The sequence below is a fragment of the Natator depressus genome, chromosome 2, assembly GCF_965152275.1.
Source record: "Natator depressus isolate rNatDep1 chromosome 2, rNatDep2.hap1, whole genome shotgun sequence".
Taxonomy (NCBI): Eukaryota; Metazoa; Chordata; order Testudines; family Cheloniidae; genus Natator; species Natator depressus.
This window is the reverse complement of record NC_134235.1, coordinates 173,856,445-173,874,916: the sequence shown is the minus strand read 5'-3', so window position 1 is coordinate 173,874,916 and position 18,472 is coordinate 173,856,445. Positions and strand designations below refer to the sequence as shown.

At 37.0% G+C, this 18,472-nt stretch overlaps 1 protein-coding gene across 1 annotated transcript in view; it reads left to right on the top strand.

Annotated features, from left to right (window-relative positions):
* Window positions 1-4,832: 4,832 nt before the first annotated feature.
* Window positions 4,833-18,472, top strand: part of POU6F2 (POU class 6 homeobox 2) — a 377,737-nt gene continuing 364,097 nt past the window's right edge. Inside the window, exon 1 of the mRNA XM_074945315.1 lies at window positions 4,833-4,937. Within this exon, the coding sequence (XP_074801416.1) occupies window positions 4,833-4,937 (105 nt within the window). The remainder of the gene's footprint in view (window positions 4,938-18,472) is intronic.

The window sequence follows — 18,472 nt, the reverse complement described above, 5'->3', positions numbered from 1 at the left end:
TCCAACCAATCCACAGAGCCCCCTCCTGCCTTCCTTGCACCCACGAATAGGCTGAGTTCTCACAAGGGGCGGGGGTTACAATACTTAAAGGGGCCAAGTGTTTTCTTTCCCGTGCTAGCCGAGACAGTCCCCACCCCACCTCTATGGCTGGTTGGGGAGGGACACTGTGTGGCTTAATCAGAAAAGAACTACATAGGACTGTGAAAGCCAAAATGAGGCACACAGAAGTGGCACAAAGAAATAAAGTCCCAAATCCAGGAAAAATACTAACTCTGTTTACCAAATTGACATATACAGATAGATTCTACTCTCAGTCCCTGTAAATATGAAGATTAAGTTTAAATAAGAGGAGAATTTGGCCCCTGGGGAAAACCCACCTCCTATAAAAAGGCAAACTACAGTATAAGTTGTGCTGCCCAGGCTGCACAGAGATCCAGTGAAAATTTAGAGTTAAGCATGTTTACCTTCAAAAGTGCAGAACTGGGCCTTATGTATTTAACCTATTAGCTCTCGAGAGTAAAGGGCCAGTGTTCTAATGGTAACACGGATTGTTCTGACAATGTTGTGCTCTGCAGTGGGAGACAGAGGAAAAATAGTCCCCCTAGTGTACTCTTGCTGTAAGAAGCATGAGGTATCTATTTTGATTCTCTAAGGAGAACTGCTGTAAGAAGTTCTGAGTTAGCATTTCAGTAGAGGCTTAAAAAGACCTCAGTGAAACTAGACAACCTTTCAGTCTGCTTATCTATCAAAGGACTATCCGTTCCCATTTCAAGGCAGGGCAAGAAAAACAATAAATTTTGAACAGAAGTGAATTTGTCTCTAAAGCATTTTAATCATTACAATAGAAAAATTAAGTGACACTCTGCTGTAGTTTTTAAATTTGTATTGGCCTCTTCCAAAACAGCTGTTCCCCTGGAAGAAGGTACAGAGTGTATTGGACCATTGCTGTGTCAGTATCATCATGAGCAGGTGTCGAAGAGTCCAGGGACTGTGCTCAGAGACGTTTTTCCAGCCGGTGCTCAATAGCAGAATTACTGCTCATTTTAAATCATTTTTAAAATTTCTTATTGTTTCACCTGAAGAAAGGAAAAATGTTGCCGAGAATTTATCAGAAGATGAAAGGAAATAAACTTTGAAAGAGGGAGAAAATAAAGTTAATTAGAACTGGTATTGTTTTATTGTGTTTGGGGGCTGAGAGGTACTGCTTGTCCCAGATTTCATGGATATAATGGGTCTACCGTGTACATAGAGTGCGTGGTGCAAAATCCCATGGGCTAGATTCTGCTTTCAGTTACACTGATGTAAATCCAATAAAGTGAACGGTCACCTTGGATTTGTACCTGTGTAATTGAGAACAGAATGTTGTCTGTTGAATTGTATTAATATAAAGGGAAATGTCCCTGAGTGAGTCATTACTATTATTAATGTGTTAATTATTTATATCACAAAGGTTCCAATCAGGATTGGGTTCCCCTTGTGCCAGGCACGGTACAAATATATAAGAATGCTGTGCATGGTCCTGCACAGAAATGTATTGTCATCACAACACAACAAATACATTATTCTCTCAATTACACCCAGGGAATTCCATTGACATCAGCAACATTAAAAAGTTATAAAGGAAAACAGAATTTACCCATTATGTAAACAACACAACAGGTTGTGATGCCACATCACAGCATTGCAGGGTTTGTCATTTTTATCCTTCAATTATTATTTGCAAAGAAGGGAATCTTAGCTCATTTCTGGTCTTCTAAATACCACCTTGAGCTCTGCTCCCCACCTAGGATCTGTACTATGGCATGAGCTACCTTGTTCCCTCACTTGTTGTTTTCTTCAGTTTGGTTAGTGAGCATAGAGCTAAGTTACTATGTTGAGGAGAAAAAAGAATAGCAGTCAGGGGAGAAAACTATTTCCCCCCTCCCCCATAAACAACAAGGAGGGGGGGAATACCATCGACAAGTGTCCGAGCATGGCCAAGGTTGGGCCTGGAAGTTGCACAGTGAAGTTGTGGGGGTGATAGCAATGGAGGTGCTGGAGTGGACCCTTCAGACCACAGGACAAAGTAGTCACGCATGAGTGGCAGATGCTTGCAAATGCAGGCAAACTTTGCTGAGGGAACAAACCAAATGCAGTACAGAAGTGAGAGGAAATGATGGGTGGCAGAGGAGAAACTCCAGGCTGTTAGGGTTAATACTAATGTCAATAATTTTAGTTCTACGCAGAGACACTGAACAAAGGAAGTTTTTTAAATAGATTTGCATTTACTAGAAGAGTGAATTCTAATTTTCATCAGTCTTTGTAAACTGAGTGGCAGCATGTTTCTGAATGTAAGCAAAGAGTTCCTCCTTGCGGGTGTGTATATACTTGTGAGTGTGGTAGGGACTTTGTGGTTTGCCAGCTTCTGAGTGTTTGTGTGCAAGAGGGTGTGTCTGTGTAAAGGAGGGGGTATCAGTTCTGTGTGTGTGTGTACACAGTGAAGTGTTTGTTATTGAGAAGGGTGTGTCTAGGTTATGGTGTATGCTAATAAAATCCCCACAAGAGTAAGTGTAAGAGGTTTGTTTGCGTAGAGAAGTTACAGAAATCTGAAATGAGTGTGTACATTTCCACTGCAGAAAGGCTCTTCCTGAAAAGAAACCATAAAACAAACATCTTCAACTTGCCTTTCAGATTCCTATGTTTGCCTTAGCGAGGCTGTTTTTGTGGAGACTGCTCAGGCAGCCCCCTCTGCTCTCTTCCCCAGTCACCAGCTGTAGGTTTATTTTACTCACGCTGATCATATTGATGATGATTATGCCCTTTACAACAATAACTATTTTTTTAAAGAATCGTCTTGAAGAATGAAACCGCAGCAAATTCTAGATTGACTGAAAGGCAACCCAGGGTATTAGTTTGATGATACTGGATAAGGAGGAACAGATAAGATTTCAGCATGAGTGGTGTATTTTAATTATGTTTAGAAATGAAATGCAGAGCAGATGTTGGAAGTACCATTTCAAGTACTCCTTTCCAGTTCCAAGGAGGAAAGTTCCCGTGAATATTGCACATATTTTACAGTCCTTGATCGGAAGAAGTTTTTGTCCCATATTTTGTTTTTTTGACTCCTTGTATGTACCGATGTGGAAATTCTTGTTTTGTATCTTTCACATTTTCTTTGAAATATGCAGCAAAACTTTCTTTCTGAAGTTTCTACTTAGTAATTTTAAAATAACTGTAGTAGAGGGACTGGAAAATGCAAAATCAAATTGGCACCTCCCTCTCACGTCCCCCACCTTCTACTTTCTCACAAACACTCACTGACATGCTGTTATGTTTTAAGCATCCCTGGTTGTTGGAGTCTTAATTTTAAATCGTTAGACTAATTAGACGAGCAAATTCAGCAAAAAGCAGGACCAGAAAATGTGCTATTTATACAATTTTCATCTTTCATGATCATATGTGTGTTTTATGACTAAGAAATTTACTTTATAGATTTCCAAGTGGTTTTTCTTAAAGCCATAAGTGGAATTAGGAATGCTTAGGTCAATATTTACAATACCTTTTGAAAAAGAAAATTATTTACAAAAAACTACTGATAACCTTGTTTAAACTGGAAAGGGTATGATGCAAATATTAGGTGCAGGTACTGCTTTTTACTCTGACAGTTATTCAAAGCCAGCTTGTTTACAGTAGTAAAGTAACTGGAATTTTAGAATGAGGACAAGAAGATGAAGCTAATATTTATGTTGAACAGTAATACTGCAAAAACATATCAGGGCTGTTATTTTAATATATTGCCAGATAGCTGTATTGATCCTCAAAGGGTTAAAGTGCTACTGGGTTACATTAATGTCACCCTTCACCAATCACTGGCCAATAATACATCAGCAATCAATGCTGTAACGTGTTGTTCATAACACTCAGCTTTTGGAGACAAGTGCATGATATATTTTGACAAGAAAGAAAAAAAATAGTCCTGGAAATTCTTGCAAATCTTAACTCAGAAGGGAAGATATATGAAACAAACTGTTTCCATTTGAAAAAAATGGTAATGTTTGCCATCATAAGTAACAACATTTTATGTCAGTTCAGCGGAGCAGTGAATGAACCAAAACTCTGCTAACCTTCAAAATGGAAAGGGTTCTGTGAGTAGGATTTACATAGTTTGAATATTTTATATTTTTAGTGCTCATCACAGTTCACACAAACTCATACTTAAATATGTATTTCCAATCAGCAAATGTTCAGTGGGTGATGGTGGGCTATAATGAGGACTATTTTAAGCTTTTAGTTAAGGGCACCAGTTTCACAGCCCCCCCCCTTTTTCCCCCTTCTTCTAGTTTTTACTGATTTCATACTACTTGTATATGGACATAAGAGGCACAGCAAGACTGTTCACTTTGACAAAAAAGAAACTTAAAGAAATCAGGAAATCAGTCAGCCCACAGAAGACTAACAAGGGAGAAATAAATAAATAAAAAGAGAGAACACAAAGGGTTAAAGTTCTGACCACTGTATCCATACATAAAATGATATCACATTATCTGGAAAGTTTAGGCTTAAAAAGAAAGCATCAGTTCAAAATACCTCTTAGGTTTGTTAAATCTTTAGGCTGAAGATTACAGCAAGTGTTTTGTCTTTGGTGAGTAGCTGTTTGTCTCACTTTATTTACTTGGTATTGGGTATTTGTCAATGTCATTTCATATCTGCAGAAAATTCATACGTTATATGGAAGTATGTATGTGTGTGAGTGTGCTGAAGGTCACATGACTATTTCATCCTATTTGGTGGAGCAGCTTGACTTTTTTCCCTTGCTTTTGGTGATGGTTGTGAGTGCAGAAGTTGATTGACAGATGCATGCCAGAAACCCCCATTCTCCTTTTCAAAGACTACATATGATGGATTGCGATCTTTCAGCTCAGCAGGACACAGGGACCATGCAAGCTGTAATTGGTCAGGTATGGAGTCAGCCATTTCTCAACTCCCCTTTTATTTTTTTCACAAGGGTCTAACCATATGATTCATGTAATTCATATTTACAGTACCATCTTTCTATCTGTATCTTCAGCTACCAGCAAGTGTAGTGCTGAAAGTGAGAAAGGCAAAAGACCATATTAATCTGGCCAGGGACTCACTAGTTAAACCTAAAAATGTCATGCTTTGCTTTAATAATCCCAGTTTATAATTTAGTCTGAGCTTTGTCAATATTTATTTTTTAATTTACCTTTGTATTTTGTCTAAATATACTGAAGTAGAAGAAGTGAAGAGCAAAAGTATTACGTTTACTAAGGAGTTGCTTCATATTCCTAATGCAGTTCATTATTTGTATATTAGCTGTATTTTTATACTAGAGGCTGTGGATTTCTTTGCTTTTACTCCTAACCCAGATAATGTGTGATTGAGCTTGGTAAATGTAGTAGTCTTTGCTGCTGCAGAGGGGCAGCCTGCAAATTAAACACTGCCACAATCTGAAAGGTCCAGGTGGTCTGCTCGTGCTTCCTAATGCAATCCAGCACAACAGCTTTAATAAACAGCTCTATTTAGTTCTCCCTCCCTGTATCCAGGGAAGTGAACTGGTCTGGGGCTGCTGGGATGAAATGCCAGAAGAATATCTCTCTGAGGCCTCACAAGCTGATTTGTAGAGCTTTTCCGTTTTGTCGTCTTTTGTCTTCCAAATGGGTCAGTGAGTCCTTCTCTTTCTGTTTTGTGATTTCTGATAAGTCTGTAGTTCTATGTGTGTGTGTTTTAAATGTTCTGTTTTGAGCTTAATCAGAAGAGAGAAGAATCATTGTCTTTTCATTTGCCTTCAAATAATAACCTGGACTGGTGGTGAAAGAAATTATAGTGTCCTGCTGCATAGGAAGGGCTGTTTCCCTATGAGCGCAATAGGAGTGGGAAGAGGGTGTCTGATTTTTTGCTAACAAAATTTTAAGTACTCAACACTTTCTCATTAACCATTGACTCATAAATCAGTCTCTGGTAAAGGATATTTATGAACTCTCAAAAGTTTGTTATTTTTTTGCATATGTTTCCAGCATAGTGAACACATGCTGCTAAAGTGATGACATAGTATTTGTATTCCTTGTATGTTAATACAGTGGTGGAAAAACACACATTTTACTATTTTCAACTAAATTACAGCAAAGCACTGAAGTCTCTCAAAGCATATGGTTTATTAATATCATCATATGCAGTAATGCACTTTTAGATGGAAAATGTCAGATACATAATACCATGTTTACCACAGACTAGTATTGCTTTAAATATTTTAAAAAGAGAGAATACATTTTTTATTAAAAATCCCCCAAACATTAAATAGCTTTCTGTTAGCACTTAAAAAGTGGCACTTTTTTGACAGTATAAAATTGCATGAAAAAATATGTTTTGGAGAGTGCTAATTACCTTTTTGTGCCAACTTGTTCAGTGTTAAATAAATATATTTTATGGTATTAAAGCAAATGTAACAATAAGGATTTACATATGTACTGTTGACAGGAAATGTAACTTGAAGGCTTGAAGAATCACAAACCTTGTGATAGCTGCAGTATCCTCATTAATGTAACTTTTTCCATGTATAAGTTAGCTATGTTTTATTTAATGCTTGTTATATTTTTGAAAGTGATTTTTGACAGTGGAATGAGTATGAGCATGTTTCTTTTGTGCATAATGTTTAATATTCCTCAATTAAAAACAAAGTTAGATGAATGTCTGAAAAAATATTTATAGTGTGGTGTTGTATGTCATTTTCCAAAAATCAATAATGAAAGCATGCACTTAAAAGAAAAATACATTTCACAATTTTAGGAACTAACTTTCTTTTTTTGTGTTAATTCAAGAGTAATTGTTAATTAAGTCACTTATACAGCTTATGTGTGAGTTATAAATGTGTTCCAAGCATTTTTGCATATGTATGTGTGGACGTATGTGCATATAGGATGTGTACGTGTATACCTATATATGTCTGTGTACGTACATACAGTATTTTCAAGTCAATTTATTTTAGTTTTCATAAATTCTTCTCTTCAATTTTTTATGAATAGCTACATAAATAGCTAATGCAGAATAAATAGCTAAAAATTTAAAAAAGATTTACCCTTTGATTAGAACTGCTGATATATGTTTTCGGTTTGTTAAATAAAATGCATTTTAAAATTAGGATGCATAAAACAATCATTTTAATTAGCTCGTATTAATGAAAATAGAAATATTGATTTTCCTGTGGGTCTAAAACATTCAGCTGATAAAAAGAGAAAATAACTATCAAATGACATGCCCTAAGTTCCATAAAATCTCTTCAAAATTACATGTACTATATATTCTTTATTACTGATAAATCATAAAGCTATGAATATTCTATACATACCAGTATTTTTAAAAATGACCATTTCATTTGCTCCCATAATAGTGCTGGAAAAAGTTGTTCTTATGAGTTCTTGTTAACTTTCAAGAACCAAAAATTAAAACTTTAAAGAAATTTTTACCATTAAATCTTTTCATTTTGTAACAATATTTCTCTCTGGCTTTAAGAACCAAATTCTGTTGGTGATGGCAATGGTAGGCATATTATTGCAGTCCTAATCATTATCTAGTAGCTGGGTGTACTGGCTCCCAGAATTGCTTATATACCGTCCCTCTGGATTTTTCCTCCCCCAAGCAAGCAATTAAGCAGCCAAGTACTCTGAAGAACAACCTCCTTGCCTAGTGTGTCAAGATCTAGAAGCTCATTGCTCATTGTGATTTTGATTCATAACTGGTGTGTTTGGAATCAAACCCTGATCTTTGACAGCTACCTTCCTTACATGCTGAACCATAATAGCTGTTTAAAATTATTTTCTTTTTATCCTTTTACATGAACATTTAAGTAGATTCCAAACCAGTTTTCCCCCTTTACCCTGAGACCGCCGAAACTGGTTACTAACTGTATCATCATCTAATTAATTAAGCTGTATCTTTCTACCTTGTGTGTTCACTAAATCTTTACTGCACCTTCTTTTATTTTTTTATTTTTTGTTGCAGACCTGAGCTTGTGAGTGACAGGTTAGTTCATCAGCATTACAGCCCTCTTGTTTTTGTCTCATCTCATGCAGACAGGTCACTGTGTCCAATCACCCTTCTGGCTTTGCTGTCCCCAGGGGAACCAAGGCCAGCCTGCCATCTTGATCCAGAGGCCCGAGGGCCCATGCTGGCTGCACATTTGTGTTCACTGGTTTTTGGAAATATAGTAGAACAGAGGGATACGAAATTAGATGGTAATAAAAACAAATGAAGTAAATTAGTAAAAAGTAAAAATCTTCTTCAAAAAGGCAAGAACTTGTCAATATTATTAGTATGTTTGGGTTGCCTTTCTTAACATCAGCCATGTTTATATATTTCAGTTATATCCTCCCGTATGGTCTCATAATCTAACAAATGCTGTATATGCAGGAGTAAACACATGCTCTTTTTCCATAGAGAGTTTGGCTCCCAAGACCAATTTATGAGATTGATATCTCATACATTGTACAGCATAGCTGGGTCCTCTTCGGTTTTTACTTTGTTGTTTGTTTGTTATAATTATTTTAAGCAGTGGGATACCTTGGAAAAGAAGTCACTCATTTCAGTGATTTACTGGTCACTTTTCACAAAATTGATCTAAATGTCCAAATTAGTGGGTTTTTTAAACCGATTAATGCATTTGCAGCAGGCTAATTTTTAACCAGTGAAGAGAATATCTACATTTTAGTTTGGCTTGAACATTCATTAAACAATTCCTTGAGCACTCCTACAGAGAATCTTTTGCTGTTCAAATGCACATTCCTATTTCTAATCTGAAGGACACATAAAACTTTATTCTTTTAACTAAAAGAATCTTATACATTTAAGCATTCTAAACTTTATATTAAATACATTTTAGGAATAAACCCTTTTTCTACATTTTGGGCCATTCTTGTTCTCTCTGGCAAAATTAGTCTCATTGCGGTGAGTAGGACTACTTGCATGAGTAAGGTATTTGACCCACTGTCTACTTACAGAACTACTGTGGAGAGAGACATCATTGTCCTATATGGCTACCAACAGTTGAATTCTGTCATTGGAGAGAGCAAGTGAGATGCTTATGGACAGGTAAAAAGAAAAGGAGTACTTGTGGCACCTTAGAGACTAACCAATTTATTTGAGCATAAGCTTTCGTGAGCTACAGCTCACTTCATCGGATGCATTCAGTGGAAAATACAGTGGGGAGATTTATATACACAGAGAACACGAAACAATGGGTGTTACCATACATACTGTAATGAGAGTGATCAGGTAAGGCGAGCCATTACCAGCAGGAGAGCGGTGCGGGAGTGGACGGGGACCTTTTGTAGTGATAATCAAGGTGGACCATTTCCAGCAGTTGACAAGAAGTCTGAGCAAGGGGGCAGGGGGGAAGAGGAGGAATAAACATGGGAAAATGGACAGGTAGACATTAAATCTTGTTTTCAGTAGTACTGAAAACAATATAAACAGAAAGAATCATGTCTAAAAACATATTTTTAATATTTATGTACACCCTGGTATTCTGATAATGAAACATTCCATCTCCACAGAAACACACTCTTTTATATGCTCTCCAGTACAGTGTTTCCATAAGAATTATTATTGTAAGGAGATGGAGGAATGTGGCTGTAATATTTTACAATATAAATATTTGTTGTAGAGGAGTTTGGATCTAGTTAATTTAATATATGTAAATTCTTTGGTCCTAGTCCTGGATTCCAGCAAAAGAATGCATTTTACTGTTGACTTTTCCTTTTACAGTGCAAAAGATGGATTTTTATCATTTTCTTTCATGTTTAAAATTATTTTCCTGCTTTCACACCAAAATCAGCTTTTAATTGATATCAGCCCTCTAAAAAAGTTCTTATCAGTATTATTTGTTTTCATAGTGCATTTCTTTTTCATCTTGTGTTGTGTAGTCTGGCCTATTACTTGGTGGTTGAACCCATTTATGAAGTCAAATGTTTAAAGAGCAGTGACTGAAAGTGCACACATATTCACCATTATTTTAACCATAAAGAAAAACAATGCACAGGATATGACCCTTAAATTGCTGGGCATGCTACAATCCTTCAGTTGTGTAGATGTTCATCTTCTGGCAACGCATTTAAATTCAAGTACCTTTGTTGTGGTTCCTTGATTCTAGCCTGATAAACTGAATACCAGTCTGGGCCACTTTTCCTATGTATAGTACATGGAAGTGACTGCATTGAGCCTCTTATCTTACACTGACATGTAGCTGTAATAAGGCTTTTATTTTTTGCCTCTGATCTGGACTGAAACTCAAATGGAAGAAATAAAAGACAGTTGAAGACAAATGTATATAGCTTTTTCTCGTGCTGGTGAAGTACTTCTCTTAGTGGTGCCTGTTTGTGATACCTCTTATTACGCTATAATTACAACAACAGCTGTTTTGCTGTGTCAGTTCTGGGGGGGTCTCACGCCGAGCAGCCTTGATTTGGCTTAAGCATATGCATAAGTCTCATTGAAGTCAATGGGAATTCAGCACATGCTTTAAGTTTAAAATGTGCTTAAGTGCCCTGCTGAGTTGGGACTCAAATCCTTACTCATGTGAGTATTCCTTAGTCGTTCAAGTAGTTCTATACAACACTGAACTCAATGGGACTACTCCATGAGTATGCAGGATCAGGCCCTGGCTGCCTATTTACAAACTGTCATTGCTCATAAATTCAGGGAAGTCTGATTTAAATGCCGGCTAAATAATTACAATACACACTGTTGTATAATTAGAGGTGACTATTAGGATAAAAGAGAGTAATTTAAGGCTCTTGAACATTTTCATTTTTCATGAATGTCAGGACTACAGGTAAATGGACTATAGCTTCAGGCTTTTTGTTTTATCGCTGGCTTTGAAACCTTTCTGATATGTAGGACTATGTCTTCAAAAGAGAGAGATTAGCTGTTGATATTTACTACTGATTCTCTGTTGACTGGTAGTGCTGTTGCATAGGAGAGTTTTATCTAACTGTGAGATCAAAAGAAAATTTTGAAGATCAAGAGACTGTTCTAAATTCCTAGCTATTTTGAAAGTGACAGTGGGGCGGGGGGAAGCTTTATACCAAAGCACTCTCTTCTGTCCAATGGCATAAATGAATTTTCTTAAGCAATGTAAAATAAAGATCATAGTTATTGCAAATGGATATTTCCACTATTAAAGATACATGTACTGTTCATGTCTTTTATACAATTTCTTGGCAAAATTAAGTCCTGAACCTGCAAGCCCTTAGGCACAGTCTTAATTTTACTCTCATGAGTAAACCCATTGACTCCATCGGGACTACTCATGTGCTTGGAGTTAAGCATGTGCGTGTTTGGAAGGTTGGGGCCTTACAGCCAGATATTGTAAACCCTTACTGACAGTAGTCCATAGTCACAGCAATAGTACCATTGCTGCGCTGCAATCTGTTGCTCATGTGAGAAAGTATTTACTCTGAAGTCTTGCTCCTGTTAATATCAATGATAGTTTTTCTTTCACTTCACTAAAGCGATCTACAGCCAGTTGGGAAGTAAAAAGTCTTGATCCTGCAAATTTGTATTACTTGAGTCATGTGAGATTAGTTCTGTTGACTGCACTTGGACTATTTGCCTGATATTGTCTACTTGTAACTGCGGTACTGGGCCCTAAGTTAGGCATAGCTCACAGACAGCAAGGGGTATTCCAAAGAAAAACAGGTCTTTAAGCAAAAGGAAAAAAAAGTTAAAAACAAACCACATAATATTTCACTCACTGCTTCCATCAAGTAAATTTTGTTTTACAAATTTCAAACATTTTCAGGTATCTCATGCTCGTGTGTTTAGGAGACACAGTCGAGCTCTGTAATGGCACTTCCAAAACGGAAGTATAATAAGGGCACAAATAATAGGACAAAAATGCTTTTTAGTAACCCCGTGCTATGGAAACAAGAGTTTCATTCAAGAGACAATAACAGAGCATGAGCCTTTTACAAGCAGATTAAGTAAACTGGTGATAATATGATGCAAAACAGCTGCGGTTAAACATATTACAGTAGATAATTATTGACATATCGGAATATTGTCCATTTTACTGAATTGTTTACTTCTCCAACTGCATTTCTGTTTATTGGGCCAGCTTTTGAGTTAAAAGCTAAGTCAGCTTTAGTTAGGCTTTAGTCAGGCCATACTCACACTGAAGTAAATAGGAGTTTTACTGGAACTAAAATCTAAATATGAACTCGAGGATTTAGCCCATGTTTGGAAGATATAGTATTAAAGAAATACCAGATGGGCTAAGACTACAATATTTATGATCCGTTCTTTGTTTCAGAGTGTGGTCTCAGTCTTGTTCTCATTGTCCAAAAATCCCATGGTCCTCATTTGGAGCCAAATCAAGCCTATTATTGTTTACCCACAATATGATGCAGATGCTATCGGGCTCAATTTTCTTATACAGCTCACAGCAGAGAATTTTGCCTGAGGCATACCAAACCCTAACTGTAAAAGGTGGGTAAAGATGGAAACAACATTGATATTTGTTTAAAAGAAATGTTTCCTTTAAACAAGTAAGTAGTAAATAAAATAACAGTAATGATTCTTATGTAGTTCTTGGTATTGGACCAAACCCTGAGAAGTGCCAAATACTTGCATAACACCTGCAGTTCCCATTCATTTCAGTAGGAGTTGCTGTTGTTCAGCAGAGACCAAATCCTGAAAGTACTGAAAGTTCCTTAGTCCCTTTCTCAGCATGATCAGGCCTTAAAATCTCAGTAGGGGAAGCTTTCATTTATTTTTTTATTTTGATACTAAGTGATAAAGAGGAGTGGCTAGTACTGGTATATTAAGCCAGTCTAGGGAAACACAACCACTGTAGGATTCCTTGCCAAATGTTTTACCTTCTCCACACCATGTCCATCCCACTCTGTGTACAAAACGTGCTTCACATTCATCAGATGGATTATACAAAGCAGAAATAATATCTGCAAACAAGATTCCTTCAGTCCTTTGGAGTAAAGGTTAAAAGTTGTGGCAAATGTAAAAATGGCTTCTAACATGGATGAATAAAGCAGAGAACATCAAACTCATTTCACTTAGTGTCGTTCATGATGATTTATCATTATAGTCAGGGCAAACTGTGGTCTCAGAGCTGAAACAATTTTATCCATTTTTTTTAAAAAATAAAAACAGAATGTTCCAGCCTGGTTCTTATATCCTTAGGGTTGCAATATTGAATTCAGAATCAGGAAACTTAATCTTGCAGCCAGATTTGACAAGATGCTGGTTGAATGGTAGGCAGAAATGATGGTTTGTGGGGTGTAATGCCCAAGGTCAGACATGAAAAAAGGTAACAGAGTTTTTCCACCAGGTTTGAATGCTGTATTTACCTACCCTTTACTCCCATCAAAAAAGGCAAGAATTTCTTTGTGCACAAAACAATGAGCAATGTTCAAAGGTTTCAAATCCAAGCTGAAGATATGAAGTGAGCACTCTTTAAAACAAGTATATGAGGAGAACATTAAGTTGGCTATTTCTTTGTGATGTTACTTATTTAGGTGCTGATCCTACATACACTTAAGCATGTATATAATTCACACAAATAGTCCCAATGACAGGAGGCTGCTCGCATGAGTAAAGCTACACATGTGCTTAAGTGTAGGCAGGATTGAGGTCTTGGAGCAAAATTGGCTTCAATAGAATTTGAACACAAACTGGGGGCACAAATTGGCACACAAACACAATGTAATTCAGCATTTTAGGGTTTGGGGTAGTTTGTGAAAATGGATACATTATATCTGAATCTAAGAGAAGTAATTTATTTTTTGGTGTTCCAAAAAATATAATATCTAGATTTTGAGTGGCCAAATTAAAAAAAAATTACAAGATTCGAATTTCTTCCCTGCAAACATTGTTTTCAATTTACTATTAAACTCACAGTGGATTCTGAGAAAAGGGGAAATTGAAGGTAGTTCCGGAATTAGGGAATTAGTGTTGCTTTATAAGACACTTCAGCTAACAGCTAGTACAAACACCATGTTCTCTTCGGTTCAGGTTCTGATACTGTGTGCATCACCGTGGTTATTAGATCTCAGCGTTTACCTTCTGTAATCTAGTGTTTTCTAAACCCTTAAATCATCATTTATTTATTTAAAAGGTTATATCCAGCCCTGGATTGTCTTGTGAAGCACACTTTGTCTCTTTCGTGAAGGACACCGTAGAAATACATGCTGTTGTTATAGTATTTCTTTCTTTCTTTCTTTTTACAAAGCCACACAATATTTTATTAAATTAAAAAGTGCATAGATTGTGTAGAGAAGAGAATTTGTAGACTTACTGTGCATCATGATGGCATTCACTACAGAAATTATTGTAAGTTTATTAGGCTATGTACATAGATTTCTACTCTGGCATTTAATAATCACCAGAAGACATCTGCAAGGGTATTTTTTTCCTTTCCCAAGAGAAAATAAAAAATAAATAAAAAAGACAATTTTCTTTAAAAAGTGTATGATGGAAGTATATTCTAAGGGTCTGTCTCTGATCTCAATTTTTCTGATATAAATAAGGAGTAACTCCATTGAAGTCAATTGAGTTACACTGGTGCAAACATGACCAGCATCAGTCTCTAAACTAATAGGCTAAAATTCTGGAGTCCTTACTCATGACTTGTCTGCAGCGTTCATCAGTGCTCAGTTCAGGGGTGTGTCTTCCCAAGTTCATTTTAACATTAGAGGGTACTTTTAGTGAGCACCAGCTCAGTACATGGACCAGTTAATGCACTTCCAAAATCACACCCCTGTCGTGTGCATTGCCCCTCTGCGTAGACAAACTCTCAGGCAAATCTCCCACTGAAGCCACTGATTGATTATAGACTGTATGATATGACCCACAAACAGCCCAGCAAGAACCAAGACCAAACAGGAGGATGGGAGATCAGAAGGGAAGACCTTGTGCTATACCACTTAATTGATGTTAATTTTAGCAGATTGATAATTCTCAATCAAATGCATTATGGTTTTAAAACTAATATGTTTTTGAGCTACCTTCTCAACAGATTGCAATGGCTTAATTGATTACATTTTTTAACCCACAGGCTTCAGTGTTGTTTCCCAAGACAACGGACAAGGGTCTAGTTTCTCAGTGCATTATTCTGTTAGTACTCCCGGATGTTAATGTCAATAAGAAACATTTTAAAATTCAGTCAAAAACTGGAAAAATATTGAAATAGCTTTTTTTTTAGTTTTGCTGTTGTCTTTAAACTTTTAAAAGCTCCCTATATATCCTTCTTTCTCCCTCATGATAAACCTCTTTCCAGCAGACATGGCTCCCTCTGGAACTGTTCAGTGCTGCTCCTTGTATGAGGCTTAAGGGTTTCTACAGTGTGCTATGAAAATCTCTCTTTGGCTCTTTGAGTACACTGCCTCCACAGTGCTCATGTTCTCTGACAGCCTGAGAGAAAATTATAGGCACGTAGCACCACCTAGTATTAAGGTTGCCCGACACTTCCCATTATAAGACCCTGCTTTCAGTTGCTTATAACTTTGCCAAATTTTAACTGCTTGTGTTGAAGAATTACATGCTAAGTATCTGCCCCAAGCTGAATTATTTTGGAAAATGTCAACAACAAGACTTGGAAAAAATACATTGTTTTGCCCATATGAAAAAATTCTGGTGACCTTTTCTTTGAACAGCTCTAACGCCCCCATACTTTGGAGCAGGGACTTGATAATTGGCAGAGCGGTCCTTTTGTCAGGGGTGTATCTTTTGCCTGTCATAATCCACCAAAGTTTGGCCAAGTTATAAACCTTTGAAAAATGGACTTTGTACGTGCTCAGCAGAGACTTCTTAGATTTACCAGCTAAATTCCCTGAACATGCTCCACCCCAAGATTAAGACTCCAGCCCACTACTTGTACTTAATTTTTTTAAAGAAATACAGTCTTCTGTCAGTTTATTACAGCATATTAGTAATGGGTTAAAAATAAATGGTGGCCTGGCAAAGGCTGGGGAAAATTGGGACTAATAATCAAGATTAGGCTGGTTGAAGGGCTGGATGAGACTACAGTAGGGGAAAATGGGCTAGGGATTATAAAAACACGTACGTGTTATATCCTTTCCCTGCATCTTTGTCTGTTCAGTGTCAGTGTTAGTCTCTAAGCTGGGGGACCTGTCTTAACGAGTGTCTCCAAAGCACCTAACCTACTTGTTGGTGCTACGTAAAAAATAATAGCTAACAGAAATGCAGGTGTAAAATCAGAACCTGCTCCTGATATCTTACCATTCTTAACCAAAATTTTGCAAAAAACTTCTAATGGCTGTGAGTGTCAAACGTTAACCTCTTAAATTCCTTTATTCTGCATTAATTGAGGATAGAGAGGAATGGGATTTCAGGTGGCAGCGAATCCGGGATGCTACCATTTAAAATATTATTGATTTTATATAACTTACGACTATAAAGCAATCCTTAAAGGTGACTTATTTCCAGAGTTGTTCTGTTAGCAAAGGTGAAGCTGGCTGTGCTGCTGATACCCTCCTGCCGTGACTTAATGAGTCTTTTGGAATTGCTTTAGTAAAACACACTTTTGTGTTAGTATTGTTCAACCAGCCTTCGCTTGGTCAGAGCCATTTTAGGTGTTCACTACACTGGCATGGCCCTCAGTGAGATTGGAAAGTTGAAATATTTTTCCTGGCCATCCACTTGTGCATCCCTCAAAAAATGATCTGGGGAAGGTGAAAAAAACTTTCGTGATTTGTTTAACCATATTGTGTTTTACTTAAAATAATTAATATCTCTTTGTTTTCTCACCATGAATACAAGGTGGATTGTTAAAAAGTGATTCACGTGATTCACGTAGACTTCAGATAGATTCACATAGACTAGATGTCCTCTTAAGGTTCATATCACTGTATTATTTATGCAGGCTCAGGTCTCTACTCGCATGCACAGATGCAGCCACCATAGATGTCAAAGGCATTGAAAAACATGTATATGGAGACAAAATTGAGCCCTTTATGCTTTGTACTCACCATATTGCATGGAACTTCACTATTCTAACCCTTTTGAAACTGGGAACTTGTGCCACATACTGCACGTCTATCTCCGGCTACCATCATATTCAGAGCTAACATTAGATTATGGGCCAAGTCCCAGTCCCATTGAAATCAGTGGCAAAGATCCTGTTGATTTTAATGGGACCAGGATTTGGACCTATATGTTTATTCATTGACATGTTCATTCAGTAATCTGCAGACTCAAACATGATGATGGGATCATTTAAATCCTGAAGAGTTCAGCAGAAAGGAGGCTATTAGTTCTGTCTTCCCCTGTAAATATTTGTAAAGCCCAGATTGTGCAGTGATCTTCATGTGGCTGCAGGCAGGGGTCCACTCATGCAGAGTTTATTGCAAAATTGGGGCCTACCATGATTCCCATATTTGGGGATTAATTGTAACAATCTAATGCCACAACTAACACTAAGAAATTTAAAAGATTAACTCTTGAAGTATATACTTTGTCATGCCCGCTGGGCTTTTAAGAGCTATTTTGTAACATACTATCTTAAATTCAGTGTATCTGTTAGCTAATTGTGATATACAGTGGAAACATGAGGTAATGATTAAAATATCTCTAATATTTTGAAAGAAATGATAGGGAGGGAGAGAAGATGAGATGGGTTTTAATTTTGCAGCTAAGGTCCTTGGTGATAGAGATATTCCTACCACGATTTAAAATAATAAATGCTGGACAAGATATGTGCCTCATGAAAATAAAGTTAAAGTTGTGACGTTTGAAGAAAAGAAATGATAATTGATTCTGGAGTGCCAGCGGTGTGCTTGGCACAGTCACAAATAAGGACAGTCACAGTCTCTGTCCCAAAGATGCGACTGTTTTATGGCCAAACTCTGCCACCATTACCAGAGTGTACTCTTCTCTGTCACTAGTTCCCTAAATTTGATACACAAAATGCAGGTCAGAAACATGATAAATATATAGATGGTTCAACAAGGTGTAGTTCAAGTATTTTGGGGGAGAGGGCAAAGAGAGAGTGTGGTATCTATCTTTCCACTGAAATATTTAGGGGCTTCACTGAAGACCTGATTTTCAAGGATGGATTTGAATAGGGGATGGAGGTCCTTTAGAGTAAAAGGGGAGATTGTACCACAGATGAAACAGTAGTTTATATAATTATATTTAAAAGGATGAGCAAAAAATGAAATTACTGTACCACATTGTACTAGAATGTAGTCTTTGTCTTTTTATTTTCTCAACAGCATCATGAAGACTTTGAAATAAAAAGGAATGATGATGAAAGGCAGGGTTTTTAAAAGCACTTAGCACTGACCTAACTGTTCCCACTGATGTCAATTGTAAAATTCCCATTGACTTCAGTAGGAGCAGAATTAGGCAAATATTGATTGCCGTTGAAAATCCCATCCATAATTTACTGAGTTGTATCAAGTAGTTTGCATCACAGTACAGTCAACATGGCTGGATTCTGAAGAGA